At 38.4% G+C, this 14,626-nt stretch overlaps 2 protein-coding genes across 4 annotated transcripts in view; one reads left to right on the top strand and one right to left on the bottom strand.

The window, feature by feature from the left end:
- The first annotated feature begins 720 nt into the window (after positions 1-720).
- Positions 721-3,113, top strand: LOC132702126 (nuclear envelope integral membrane protein). Its single transcript, XM_060670572.1, has 7 exons — positions 721-1,341; positions 1,401-1,522; positions 1,571-1,781; positions 1,829-1,995; positions 2,261-2,411; positions 2,472-2,661; positions 2,726-3,113. Exons 1-7 carry the CDS (start codon positions 1,254-1,256, stop codon positions 3,012-3,014), a joined length of 1,218 nt encoding a protein of 405 aa, XP_060526555.1. The 5' UTR covers positions 721-1,253; the 3' UTR covers positions 3,015-3,113.
- Positions 3,114-5,198: 2,085 nt separating this feature from the next.
- Positions 5,199-14,626, bottom strand: part of LOC132701874 (protein held out wings) — an 87,093-nt gene continuing 77,665 nt past the window's right edge. Inside the window, exons 5-9 of one of the 3 annotated variants that reach the window (XM_060670127.1) lie at positions 12,085-12,187; positions 11,715-11,907; positions 11,419-11,540; positions 7,485-7,601; positions 5,199-5,391 (exon numbers count right to left, since the gene is read on the bottom strand). In XM_060670127.1, the coding sequence (XP_060526110.1) occupies positions 7,519-7,601; positions 11,419-11,540; positions 11,715-11,907; positions 12,085-12,187 (501 nt within the window). In that variant the 3' untranslated portion in view covers positions 5,199-5,391; positions 7,485-7,518. Of the gene's footprint in view, positions 5,392-5,960; positions 10,771-11,418; positions 11,541-11,714; positions 11,926-12,084; positions 12,188-14,626 lie in introns of those variants that run through there. The other 2 variants (XM_060670125.1, XM_060670128.1) reach the window with 2 other exon arrangements.

Genomic DNA, 14,626 nt, shown 5'->3' on the forward strand with positions numbered 1-14,626 from the left:
TCAGAGCTTTGTTTTTACAAAATATGTTGTTAGGTGTGTTGAACAAAACTATTTTCCTTAATTATAAGTTACTAAATTACATGGGTTGCATTAAATTTTGAATTCTTTGAATTAAAATTCAAAGAAGAATTACGTTAAGATTGACGTAACCTTTTCATTGAATCCAGGATGGAACCATTGCACCTGGGGGACGTTGCTCCTGCCCGGTTCCAAAAAAATTGTAAAAATCGGTTGAAATTGGTGTCGTTTAAAGATAATTTTGTTTTGTACATTTGTTACCTGAAGTGATAGAGGCGCAGTGCCTATGATTTCGAGAAATAGTGTTCGTTTTACGCGAATGTACACGGATTTGTGATGTATTATTCCATGATGTATATGTTTTCCGGATGTCTTGTACTCACGCTGGTAACCAGGCCGGATATCCCGTATAAGATTATCGCGGGAGCTGTTTGAAAAATCGGTCGTCATTTTATGAAAATTTATTTAGAAATTGTTTCCGTTTTTGTATATGTTAATCAACCTGGAGGATGATGGGTTGGTGGAGACCCTTCTTCAGGTTTTTGTATATGTTACACTAGTCGTAAGCTGGCCGAGTGACCTTTTTGTAACTGTTAATCTACATGGAGAATGATGGATTGGTCCAGACCCTTCTTTTAAGAAGGCATTCTTCATGATTTTAGTATTAGTTTCACTGGGATTCTGTGGTGGAGCATTGCACGCGGCGGTTTAACCTCCGTTCGCTCCCGACAGAATCCCTTGTATTCGTCCTCAAAAGTTTGATATCGGTTTCCACTGTGTGGACTTAGTGTTTTTAGTGTTCAGTGCATGTTTTAAAGTGACAATCGTCGTCGGCCCCGTCGTTTTTCCCTGTTCACGCCGGTATGGAGGCCGGATGGGCCCGGATGGTCCGCGGTGGAAAGCCGATTTTTTTGGTATCGGTCAGAATCGTTTTTTGCTAGCTGAGCAAATTATTGGTTATTCTTCTTCTTTGTACGTGGTGGTCATTGACCAGAAGCGAAAATCCTCGACGGAAGTCGGCAATGGGCGAATGATCCTAGCAGTCGAGCCCAACATTTTTTTGTGTTGTGTTTGTTTTGAATTATTACTTTCACTTTTCTTAAGTTGGCCGAATGTCCTATTGTATTATTGGTCATTAGACGTAAAATCAATCCAACCTTTTCATTTTCTGTGATATGGCGGACTGCTGGAAAGTTTAAATTTTGCTGATCGTTTCATTTAACGTAGACCACAAAATGAGGATAGCTAATTGGATTGTGCTTATAACAGTTTTTCTTTTAACAAAATCGACTTCGTGTGCTTTTAGGAAAGATAGTAACAAATGTAAATTTCTTTAATGTTTGAGGTTAAACGAAAGGGGTTATTTTGGTATTTGTTTGTAGTGCATTTCTTAGAACAAGACGAGGTGTACAGGTACGAGCCGATATACAAGACCAAAGACCTGCATATTTTTTGCTACCAGGGAAAACCAAAGTACATAGTTCATATTTGGCAAAGCGTAGTTGTATGTATTCGAAAGAGCTTGTCGCTTTTCTTACCGAGATTGTTCTAGCTATTTATAAAACATTCGTCGGATGATTATAATCAATATGATGGTAACTCTCCGGAGGAAGTGGAAAATGAATGGCTGGATAAAAGATATAGCTGGTCTGTCGCTGGACTCTGGTCCTCAAAGTCCAAAGCTATCAAATTGAATCCTTTTAACACCAGCTGTATCGGTATTGAGAGTAAAGAGTCATATTCCGTCCACTTGAAAGTGATAAGTAAGCATATTTTGTTTGGTTTGTAGATGATTTAAGGTGAATTTTAGGAATAGACTTGTGGAAGGTGTTAAGTATGGTTTTCGGTGTGCTGTTATTTCTTGCTGCGAACAATTTAAGCAAAAACACACTGTTTCATTATGTCTGCGGTATCACATTTGGTATTTGCGCTTCATTTTTGCTTCTGATATACTTCATTAGCAAGTTGTTCCCCCGGGTAGGTGTTAAAAATATTATTTTTCTACGCCCTGTTTTATTTTATATCAGTTTCGTCACTTTGGACATTTTGCCTTCGAGGTTTCTCCATTATGATGGTATTTTTACTGATTTGCAAACTAAAGGTCATGGACAAAGTATTGTACGAAACACTGCTCCCATTTTCCAAAACGAATCTCAGGCCTCAAAGTACATTTATTAAACCCATTGCATAATATACTATTACCTATTCCATAGCAACGATAACTATATTTTATATATTTTAGAAACCTTTGATGTACGGGGTCATTGGGTGTGGATGGACCATTGTGATATATTTTTTGCAAATTCTCTGGGATAATTTAAAAGTTGTAATGACCACCTACAAAATGTACGTTCTGTGGTACATTTTAGTTACGGGATCTGTAAGTTTCATCTGTAAGTTGTATTTATTTGCATTAGTACACACTTCCTTTGAATTTAATTAAAACCTTGTAGTGTGCTACCGCTGGGGTCCCGTAGAAAACAAACGAACCGTGAACTTGATAAAGTGGAGCCTGCAGTTGTCAGGCCTCGTAGCCATATTTCTTAGCAGCCATTTCCAGGAAGCCGCTATGGCCCAGATTGTCATTTTACTACTGGCGACCATCACGCCCAAAAAGTGGGTTTCGGCGCCAAAAAAGTATTGGTACGACCCATCCCCTCTGCCAAGCTATGGAAATAATAATTTATAATGCCTGTGCCTCTTGTAGGAAACGAAGGTTCCCGCCGAAAATCAAATTGCTCACCAACGACCAGTATTACGAGCAGGGGGCGAGAGAAACGGCCAAAGCGCTTACGGAATTGCGACAGTACTGTTCCAGTCCCGAATGTAACCAGTGGAAGACCGCTTTGAAAATAAAAGACGTAAAACGTTTCGCTTCCTTTGTTGAAGGTAACTCGCATTTGTCGGACGACGAAATTTTAGAGTATGAAACCTCAGTCAGAGGCGAGCTGACCGATGAGGAAGAAGAGAACAGCGAGTTGTCCGACGACGAGTGATTTTAGGTTAGGAACACGATCTTCACGTTTCATTGTACATTTTTCATTAATAAATTATTTTTTTAAAAGACATTTAACAATACACAACGATAATACTAAAACCTATTCTATCGCGAACATTGCACGTGGCGGTGTAACCTGCGCTCGCTCCCGGCAGAATCTTTTGTAATCGTCGCACAAAGTGTTTTGTGAAGGTTTTAAATCTGTAATCATTGTCGGCCCAACTGTTTTTTTCGGTTCACGCCGGTTAAAGGCAGCCGGGGGTGGCTGTTTTTTGCAAAACGTATTAAGTGTATGTTAACTAACCTGAAGGATGATGGAATGGTCCAAACACTTCCTTTATGAAGGCATCGTTTAACAATTTTGAATGTTTTTCATTGTTGAAAGCTAGCCGAATGACCTTATGTAGTCTTGGCCACTAGAAGTGAAAGAAGAATATTTAAACCTCGTGTACAAGCCCATGCAGCCACTATATACGTGGGTTTACAGGCACTTTAATACTAAAATCTTGTGTACAGACCCATGTAGCTACTATGTATGTCTATACAGGCACTTTTAAATGAGAGATGTGTTATTTTCACGGTATCTGCGACAAAACCAACCAGCGACAAATGACGCGATAATTTCAATGCCGCATTTTGGGGGGGGGGGGGGGGTGTAGATTGATTACAATCCGCTGGTGTAATAAAAAACCAATATAAAACGTTAAATAATTTAATGAAATTTTCTTGCGACTTGTGCACATTGCTCGGGACAAGTGTGTCGGTAAACCTGGTCCCTGTGCGTCCAGTTGAAAACATCAAAGTTATCTGCAGTCCTAATTTTATATGACACTTTAAAAATAATAACTAACACTGAAATCAACATAAATAATATAATGGAGGATTGACGCCAAAATTGCCGAGAGTGTTTGATAAGCGCCCGGCAATTTTCACGGTCGCCCCACCTGTTCCTTAATGCCTTGTCTCGACTTAAACTGCTCAAACAAACACGAATTATATTCTTATTTAGATATGGATAATAACATCGATACACAATATATGCCTTTTTTTAAATAATCATATCTAAGTACAACATTGAATATACCTATAACACTCTATTAACTTTATAGGACCAAGGCATTTGAATTTCAACGACTCTCCCTTTAAAGTTTCCCAGCCCATCTTCTAAAACAAACATTAGATCATTCTTTATATAATAATAATAATAATGATAAAAAACTCTTGAGATTGCACGTTTGGCTCCACGCAATTAAAAACAAAATCAAATGTTATCGAGCCAGCGTATTGCACCTGATTACCACTCTCATCGCTCTGAGTATTTTTTGATATACTATTTTTTACTTCAGGACGGAGATTGTTATTGCCATTCAACGATAACGTTGCGAAATATTGAAAATATCAAATTTATATTGCGTTCAGGTTCACATAATCAGAATCGTAGCTTTGTTCGCGTCGACGCGTCATCAAAATTCCTAACTTAAGTCTTACTTACCTTGTCTACAAATTATTGCTTCTCTATATAAATTGCCTCTAATCTACAGGCCCTTCCGGAAAAATTCATTACCGTAAGTACTTACGCGGAAATCGCGAGAGAATATTCGAGAATCTGACCCTTGAATCGATAAATTTTTCCGGAACGTTCAGCTTATATAACTTTTGAAAAATTGGCACTAAAAGTTTTTGTACTTCACTGAAGACAGACATACAAGTATAAAAAGATATTAGTAACACTATATAAGTCTATACTATGTGTGTCGCGGTTGCGCACCAAACGAGTCGTGATAAACTATCGACCAGCAAGGCACAATTTTGGAAATACCGATTAATCCAACAACAATAATAATTGACAATTGAACGCCACGAACGTGTTTAGTGCGCAACGCGCACGCCTACTTCGATTTTCAAGTGCGGATGCCTCGTTCACACATTGCTTCGTTCAAACTGCGTTCTAATCTAAACATTGGGTTACGATGATAATAATAATAAAAATATGGCATGAGAAAGAGACATGCACTACTACTGATACGGTTATGTCGCTGTTAGTCAAAAGTACGGCAATGTGTAAACCAGCCATTACGACGAAGGAGCCGCGCCATACTCCACGGTACCAATGGCGTACCGTTCCGGCGGGGGCCGTTCGTCGATAAATTGAAAAAATAAAATAAAAACATAAAATAAACGGTAGAATTAATGTTCCAAAATAATTTTAAAAAAATGTTAGTGATGTAATTTGTTAGACGTACCGCTACCCATTCTTTTCTATAGCCGGCGGGCGAGGGGTGGGTTGTGGAGGGGCGCCGCCTCCCGAATTGTTTCGTTAGTTGGTACTTAGGAGTTGGCATGGATGTGTGACGATTTGGTTAGCACTCCGCAAGCTGGCCCACAGGGTTAACAAGAAAAGAAAGAAAAAACAGACTGTTAGTAATTTTTATCGTCGTGCCGCCCCTGCCGGTGACGTTTCGCCCACTTTTTAGGTTAGGTAACGTCGCCGGCAAAGCGCGAAGAGTACGTACACAATATTGAGGCGTGAGAGCAGTAAAAATAACCAAGTGGTAGTCGAATTAGAGATTTTTTTAAAAATGTGAAATGTGTGTGCAAAAACGCGATGACGTTTGGTTAAGGAAAGCGTAAAAATAGGAATGCACTTTTTTCGACGGTATCGACTATTACCCAATTAACGATCGCCGGAAATGGCGGTTAATAAATGCGTGCCGAAAGATAACGGAAGAAAGTGCACCAAAAACTACCCCGTCACAGTCACTCGGTTATTTTACTACTTTCACTCCCTGTCAGAATAAAAGAGTTACTTGGCCATGTGGAATTAATAATAATTAAAATGTGTTAATTGCGTTAATAGTTGATTACCAAAATCGTCGGTTAATGTAAAATCGTTCTATCATAGAGCGGCGTGCCTTCGGGGAATGATAAATAAAAACGGAGCCGATTGAGATTTTCATATAAATATATTTTGTTCCACATTGGCGCAAGTCAACAACATATACAAAAAATATAGAATATATATATATATGCTCTACGTGATAATAATATAAACGTATATAAAACTACTTACAAGTATAAATAGAGATTAAGTAGTGATTCTCGCGTAATCGCCAACAGTGAGAATGTCGAAAGAGTAGAAAAACGTAGACGAAGAAAGAAGGCGTCGACGAGTGCGTATTATATGTACAAAACATACTCTAAGTGAATAATGAATTAATTATCCGTTTTCGAGACTAGGCGCCACTGTGGCGGTGTGGGTGAGGTACGCGGGGTAGACTGCTAGGACTAGTTTGGTTCGCAAAACCGCCTAACGATTCCAAAAAAGGTTCCACTGACAAACCCAAAAGCTTCACGAAACCTTTCAAGGCGAGGTGGGTCAGCGGAGGGCTTTGAAGGTCACAAATAATGACAGGTAAGGAGGAGTGAAAGCAAATAATAGGCATTTTCAGCATTCAGATTACACACGCATTGTGAGCTGTAAAATGATGGACACATTCTATTTGACTGAAATAAAGGTCAGTTAAATGAAAACATATATCCAATTGTAGACAATTTTTAGACAGATTGTATTTAAGTTCGGAAGCTTCAGATTTTTGATCTTGTAAACTTCGATCAATTCAAGAGTTGTATTAATACTTTGTTTAATCCTCTATGAGGTGCACTGCAAAAATATTGTGTTGGTATCCAATAGGTTACACTGAAAATGTAAAATCACTAATTCAATTAGAAAAGAGGGTAAATGGATTAGCAAGGGTTTAATATCATCTGCTGACGACAGTCTAACTTGGCGACCAGAACGTTGCATAGATTGTGCTTTAAGCTCATTATATTACATACATATAGAAAAAATGTTGACTGAGATTTCCAAAGTTAATCTTGTGGCAGAGACCAAATGCCGGGAGAGTTTTAGCCACAAACTCAGGTGCGGCTCTCTATGGAGGATTTGAAAAATCGTGGGAAGCAGTCCCACAACTGCCGGAACTAGAGTTGATAAGTGATCAGAATTTAAAGAATAATACTTTGGTATAACGAAGTATAAAGGAACAAGGTCAAGCCTAGCAGTCGGAGGTTCTTATGCTAACCATTAAGACGTAAACAACTACTTTGCCGTACGTACTACAGAAACTTTAAATGTCGGTAACAAATAAAATGTGGCGCCTTCTTTCGTTCGCATTCGAACTTGAGGGGCAAATACGTAAAGACGGGTTGCACGCGCGCCATGCTTTTGTCAAAACAGGTATAATCTAGTTCGGACCCATTATCGAGGGGCTACGTTGTCTTTTTCCCTCCACTGAATGCATCAGGAAAAAAAATTGTTAAATGTAAGGATCCGTCATTTTGACACTTGATACCGAGCGACAAAAAGCAAAGCGCACGCGTCTCTTGAGAGCCCGTCAGCGCTCAGCGGCGCGCGTGACCTGCAACGAGACGCGCAAAAAAAAACAACAAAAACAAATGATCAACTAACCTTTCGTGACAGTTTGTCTTTAGAAAAAAATCGGTTAAGAGAGCGCGCCCGCCCTCTGATAGGGGTGCTCTCTTATCTGCCCCAGATGCCTGCGTTGCTTGGCAACCGCCGACGCACCTGTACATACACACATATAGTGACGTAATGAAACCAAACAACAATCGCCGAAAGTGGCGGGTTGGGGGACGTCTGCGCGGAAATTTCCAACGCGCTTTTAAACCTAAAATGGCACTAGATGGCTGCTCGCGTAGTGGATGCGGGGAGGCAAAATCTCTCCGTGCAACAGTTGCTTCTGAACAAACCAAGCCAAATCTATTCTTTGGCCAGCTAGTGTGCAAGTATTTCATTATTCGTTATTTCTAAAAAAATAAAGGCCATGTTGGCGACCATTTTGATCAACCTTAAGCTTGAACTATGGTGGATATTTTTCTATTAACTTTGTTCTTCAAGGAATTCGGTTGTAAACAAGCTGTGAATTTTTTTCCTACTAATTATTACAAGAAAGAAGAATAAAGATCTCGATACCTAACTCATATCCCAACGCGAAATGATTGGAAATTTCCGTCGCCGGACAAAATGCGTCCCCGCATCTAATACTACCTCGTAGCTACTCGGGGTAAACAAAAAAAAAGGAGAAAGAGAGGCGACGTTTTAAAACTATTACAGTAACATTTTTCTCGGATTTTACTTATGTACAAAACGAGGCGCGCGCATCCGCGCGGCCACGCCACTGAATAGCTTCACTCGGCAAATAATAAATAAATATTGTTTAAGGATAAATGCACGAAAAATACAAAAAAAAATTAAGTCTACCGAATCGCGTTCGCTCTAGCCGAGAGAGGGAGACGCGAGCGACTCGTGATGTTTAAACTAACAACTATTTACAAGAATCCCGCGAAATTTTTCAAGACTCGAAACATCGCGACAATTACGGGCCTAGTTTTAAGTGAACGGCAAAATTCCGAAAAAAAAAACGAAAGAATTTTCGACCGACTTCGGATCTTCACGTGACGCGCGTCGGTACGGCAGCCTTATAACTTTTGATGGCCTTGGAGAGTTGAACGGTATGTCAAATAATATTACTCTATGGCGCTGCATCCAAACTCACAGGTGATTTTGATGTTTGAAAGCTGTTTGCTTATTTGTATATTTTTGAGGGCCCCTTTTCCAAAAAACGAAATATTTTTTCTCTATCATTATTTTTACAGCGTTCTATATCTTAAAAATATTATTTTATTAATATACATACCTATAAATGAATTTATTTTTATGAAATTAAATCTGATTTGGCAACACTGGATAATATTGTCTTTGTTGTTGCGTATTTCTACTGTTCTAGAACGTATAAATGTGGAAAAGTCATTGTGTGAACCATCCAAATAACTTTCATTATATAGAATGAAATAGAATGGTCCTCTTGAACAAGCATTGCACCGAGTAGCAAAAATGTACTAGGAGGTTGTTTAGTTAACCCCAAAAAAGTTTTACTGCCTCCTCTTCATATCAAACTTGGTGCGATGAAGCAGTTTGTTAAAGCCCTAGACACTGTTTCAAATATTTGTGGGAGAAATTTTCAGCCCTACCTGATGCCAAGATAAAAGAAAGTATTCTTGTTTTTAATGTTAAAATTTAAAGAAATAATTGATGTTTTTTGGGAACTCTAAGAACTAAATTAATTTAGAAATATCGTTTTTTTCCCTTTAATATTTGCAAAACCTTACGTGATACAAATAAATGCATGAAATTTTTGAAATCTCCCACCAAAATGATATAAAATCAGTTTTCAAAATAAAGACATATGTCAATAAGTTTAATTTTGTAGACCTATATTACTTTTAGGCTATTTGTTCCAACAATCCAGGAAAGTATGAATGAGAACTTCCAATGTAAGTATTTTGATAAATAGTATCATTCAAAGAGCTATAATATGAAATATTACGTAAACGTACGGCTTTAAATAGCAAACTTTCATGATTCCACTCAATCTGTTTTCATCTGTTTTGAGTTGGTTTTTAGTAACAAATAAGCTTTTAAGAATTGATCATTAGAAGTGATCATTTGTAATGCCCCCCCCTTCTGCTCCCTACGGGCAAAAAATTTTAAATATAAAAGTTGTTCAAAAAATAATAAGCAATTTTCAAGAAATGCTTTCATATATACAGGGTGTTGCAGAACTCACCCAGAGATGAAAGTTATATATGTTTATTGGAACGGTCTGTATATTATACGCTAAATAAAATATTCTAAAATTTCTTGTATGATATGTCCCGTACCCAAATCCAATAGTTTTTGAGATATATGCGCTCGCAGTAATATTCAAGAATTTCAAATTTCACCAGATGACAAACGTAAAATATAAAAGTTAAAAGGCGGGGGTTGGGGGGGGACACATTAATATAAATGATCACCCGGTACAGCATAACATTGAGCGGATTTCTGTGGAATATAAGTTAACTTTAATAATGAATGCAAAAAGAAATGAATTGCAAAGACAATATGTATGAGAAAGTGACATGGCTACCTAGATGGAAAAGTTACTGACAGACACAGAATGTAACAATTATTTAATTACCTCAAGATATATAAGGCTATATTGCTTTGTTGAAACATATTCTAGAAATAACAAATCAAGTAAAATTAAGTAAGATGAATCGGTTGAATATCATTTTTTGTTCGTAATTCTGTCGCTAAATATATGATATCAGTTCTAGTTTTCTTTTATATATATATTTGGCCATTATTTTGATGTTTTGGACCTCTGTGCGTCGCCAAATCTGACTCGAAGGACCGAAACATCCGAAGGCGTGCGGTCGTCACGTGAAGCTCACAATTACGCAATACGACTTACACGAAAAATGACCAGAGCGAGTGTGCGTTTTTAACGCACTGTATAATAGTCCCTAAAGTAAAAACCTACCTGTATAAATAGAAAAAATCCTATACGTTTGGCTAACTGCCGTAAGTATTAAAAATACGATAAAAATATGACTTGCGTAAAACAAAAAAAAATAATAAAAATAAAAGTATTTAAATAATAATAATAATAATAAAAAATATCTTCTTGAAAAAGTGCGCGCGCGTGCGCGCGAGCGGGTGTGTACAAAACGCAAACCTGACCGGTCAAAAATTATCACAGAAGTATAATAATAAAAAAATTGTTGTAAATAAAAAATAATAATGTGTGACTAATTCGGCGCCACTGTAGGTCCGCTCCGCTTCCCGTTAATTTCGTGCGCCATCTCCCATCGTTAGGGCAGTAAAATTTGCCACTTTCGCACGTAAACGCCTATAAGAAAATGTCAGTACACTTGAACGGGAAAACAACCAAAACAATGCGCGAAAAAACAAATCCCCACTCGTGATAGGCAGGACTGCGTCGCGAGCCCCGCCCACTTGTTTCAACCATCACGGCCAAAGAAGAGCAAAGTCGTTCACAAGAAATTCCAACTACCAAGAGATTATTAATTATATTTTTCATATAGGCTTTTGTTAGGGCTTCTTTGGACAAGAGGTCGTTTGTTAGTAACCATCAGCCGAACGGTTAATCCCCGACCAATGGCCTGGCGCGTAAAAACGCCTACCCGTTAAGGCTCCGCCTCCGCGGGGGAGGCGGGCTCTAAATTCGGCCCCGCCCAGACTCGAGCCTGATATTTTCTTACAAGGATTTAGATGCCACCGTCAACGAAGACCGTCAAGGGCGCCTTAGAAAAAAAAGTAACCCCTAAACCTACAACAAACTACTAAGCTAAAAAATCGTCAGCCGATGCCTGCTGCTGGCTGCGACCCATTTTTTTTTTGTCAGAGAGGTCGCGGTTTAGCGTCTTTCCTATATATATATATTTTTGTTTTTGCTTTCTCGGCCCCTCAATAATAATAGTGGTATGTTCCGAGAGTCGAAGGGGACGAGGCGTGGTTCAGCGCGCAAACAACCCACCAGAATGGTCCGCCGTCGCGTATTCCGTGAGGAGGGGCGTAGCCGCCAGCGCGGCGTAGTTCGTGTAGTCCGCGTAGGGGGCGTAGAGGAGGCCATGCGGGTCCCCCGGCGACAGTAGTGACCTGCAACGACGGCCCGAAGGGCGAAATTGAAAAAACCGGCAGCCGGAACACGTCTGAATGGGAGAACGGTAAAACCAGGGGGATAAATTGATCCGTGACGTCACGTGATCCACTCGACAGACTTTTGATGACCATCCTCTCCGGCTTACCGTTCTCGGGTTCGAATCGACTTACCCCGGGGGCGCAGACCCGTTCAATATGGACGCCGCCGTAGTGGGAACCGACATCCTGGGCGAAAGTATGAGGGGCGCGCCTAAAGGGGTGGCGGGGCCCCTTAGCGGCGTACCAAGGCCGGGAATGGCCGGCGACAGCAGACGCTGGGCGTCTACCGCGGCGGCGGCGACGCGCCGCCACTCCTCATCGCACGCTGCAAGGGCGCAAAGGTCTGCGTCAATTCAAGAAAAAGGAAACGTTATCACAGTGTCATAATTATTACAAAATCTTAATCAGCTATTAAATATCAACGTGAGTTAGTAACACAATTTGCCAAATTTTTTAGTTAATTTTCGTTGAAAACTGAAAACGTAAGTATAAAAATATCTACCTGACGCAGAAGCCGCCTTCGTGCTGGAGTCCCTATACGTTCCGTTGATGATGGCCAACTCCATCAACTGTCTTTTCTTTAGTTCGTCTTCACCTTCCGCTTGCTGGAACGAAAATTCAAGACATCATATACTTTGATTTCCATTAAATATATAAAATAAGAGGAAGAAAAGTGTATACGATGTACCGAACTGAACTTTTAAATTTCAATAACCCACATGAAAATGGTTTGGATCTATTGAATGACTTGCGTTCTCTCAACAATTTAAAATTAAAGCTCGCATAAGGTTTTTATTTGAAAAGTGACCTAGGTAACGTCGACACTGTGAAGGATTTAGGTATAGAGTTCTCCAAACGATATTGATTTGATAAATTTTCATGAAAGTCTAACCGCAGACCAAACTCTCTTGGGGTTCTCTTTGTAAATAGATTTACAATCCAACAATGACATTCCAGAACCGTACTTCGGTAATTCGTGCATAAAAATGGTAAATTTGTATAGTTTTATCCCTGAGAATCCTCGATTATTATTAGTTCGTCCAGTGAAAAATTCCTTCTTACTTTAAAATGTTTATTATAAATAATCGTCACTGGAGTCGTCCCCTACATTAATAATTATTCCTGGCACTAGTTGACTTCTGACATTTTCTTATTCGATCAAATGTTCCACACATTTTTTTCAACTAGAAGCAGACATTTTTCTTTCTAACTTTCTAATGTGATTTGAATATAGGAGATCAATCTACTTAATGAGCAAATTCAACTTGAAATCGAGTTACCTCAAATAAGGACTGTTTTAAGAAGGTTTATAAAAAGGACACTAATAATTAAAGAAAATTTCCCTACAAAAGGCAACAGTCCTCAAGGCTTGGTAAACGTGCTGAAAAGAATGGCCCCTTCCGCTTTCCAACAGACAAGCCTTAAACTCATTCCGACGTTAAAACCATAAAAGATTGTAAAAACGGTATATCGTTTGGAGGACTCTACCTCTGGACAGTATGCTTCGGTTCACAGATCGATAGATTTTGAGATTTACTCTATATTTCACTTGCGTTTCGGAGTATGCTTTAATGATTTGATGTCCTAACAATAAACGGTGGTGTGCACTTAAATCTGGAGAAAATAATGACTCCGCACAACTAGGCCAGAATAGGAGAGAAAATCTAGAAATTAAGAAATTCCTTTAAAAAATTGTTTTTTATTAAATGGTTAATAATGTAGTGTACCTCACCCGAAATATCCCTCCCCTCATACAGCCATTTTAATTGAATAATTATACTGGGCAATAAGTATCCAGTAAAACTTAAAGTTTCTTAAACTAGTCTGTGATTCTTACTATTTTGAATCAGTTTCACATTTTTTGTGTATTTTAACTGTGTATCCCATGTATTGTTGTTGACTGGTGGAATATGATTTCCATTTATGTATTTATTTTGCTTTGTTGGTTATTATCTCTTCCACGTAGTATTATTATAACTTTTGTGAATATTTGCAAAATTATAATAATGATGTATAAAATCAATATATCGAAACTTCTCATTTCCTTTCTGCAATACAAAGAATTTGGGTCGAGCTTAGAATACATACACAATGGCAACGGTAAAAGGTGCCATTTATGACGTCAGGTCCCACCTAAAACAATCCACGATATTCGTTTGACAGATGAATTGAGCAATTTTTTCAGATGAATTACAGGAAGCCGCAATTAACTGAGAACGTTCGAGATTTGCAATTTTTAGACCTCGACGTAATGATAAAGGAAATTAGGCAATACGTTAGGAGCGCAAACAAAAATATTGCGTCTGCCGAAGGCAATTATTTGCTTAAAGAAAAATGTTGCGAGAAGTAATTTTTAAAGAAACGTCACATCAATAAAAAAATATTCTATTTTGACAATTAATTATTATTATTATTAAATTTTACAAAAAAATGGTTTATCTTTTCGGAAAAAAATGAAACGCTCGAAGCATAAAGTAAGTTGTCAAAAAGCGGACTTGAAGAAAAAATGGAAGAAATAAAAATGATTTATGGATAAGTTACTGACCTTTGGTGCATCTAAGTTTTTTTTAAAATGCAGTTAGTGTTAAGTATTAAACGCATAAAGAAAACTTCACTCATTTTCAATTAATCAAAATATCTTTCTGAACTTGTGTATCGAATCAAACAAGAAAAGCTCACTGCATCTTAAACGTTTTAAAATAAAAAGTATCAGCCCGAATTTGATCCCTAGGGAACTCCCATATGGCTAAAGATATGTAATAGATACGGTAACAGTGTTTTTCTTTGAAGTGTGACTGCCATTGATGGAAATATATTTTTTTAAGTGAAGCACAGCGTTTAGTATTACGTATTCACAATATTAAGAAAACATTGAGAAAAAAATATCGGTGCGATATTAGCAGGCTCGCGCGATACAGGAAACTGTGTGTCTCCGGAAAACGGTTTATTTTGAAAATAGGAAAGGACCGGAAGGCATAAAACGGTTCGCGAGCAAATATTAACTTTGACGCGGACGACAAACCGAACAGAGGAGCGTCGGCGAT

The sequence above is a fragment of the Cylas formicarius genome, unplaced genomic scaffold, assembly GCF_029955315.1.
Source record: "Cylas formicarius isolate icCylForm1 unplaced genomic scaffold, icCylForm1.1 PGA_scaffold_5__7_contigs__length_24384050, whole genome shotgun sequence".
Lineage (NCBI taxonomy): Eukaryota > Metazoa > Arthropoda > Insecta > Coleoptera > Brentidae > Cylas > Cylas formicarius.

Bases quoted from the DNA above. Each gene is read 5' to 3' on its own strand.
- LOC132702126 (XM_060670572.1), top strand. From the start codon at position 1,254: ATGAGGATAGCTAATTGGATTGTGCTTATAACAGTTTTTCTTTTAACA. The intron at 1,523-1,570 runs GTATGTATTCGA...AGATTGTTCTAG, and splicing joins ATATTTGGCAAAGCGTAGTT to CTATTTATAAAACATTCGTC. The intron at 1,996-2,260 runs GTAGGTGTTAAA...TATATATTTTAG, and splicing joins TTAGCAAGTTGTTCCCCCGG to AAACCTTTGATGTACGGGGT.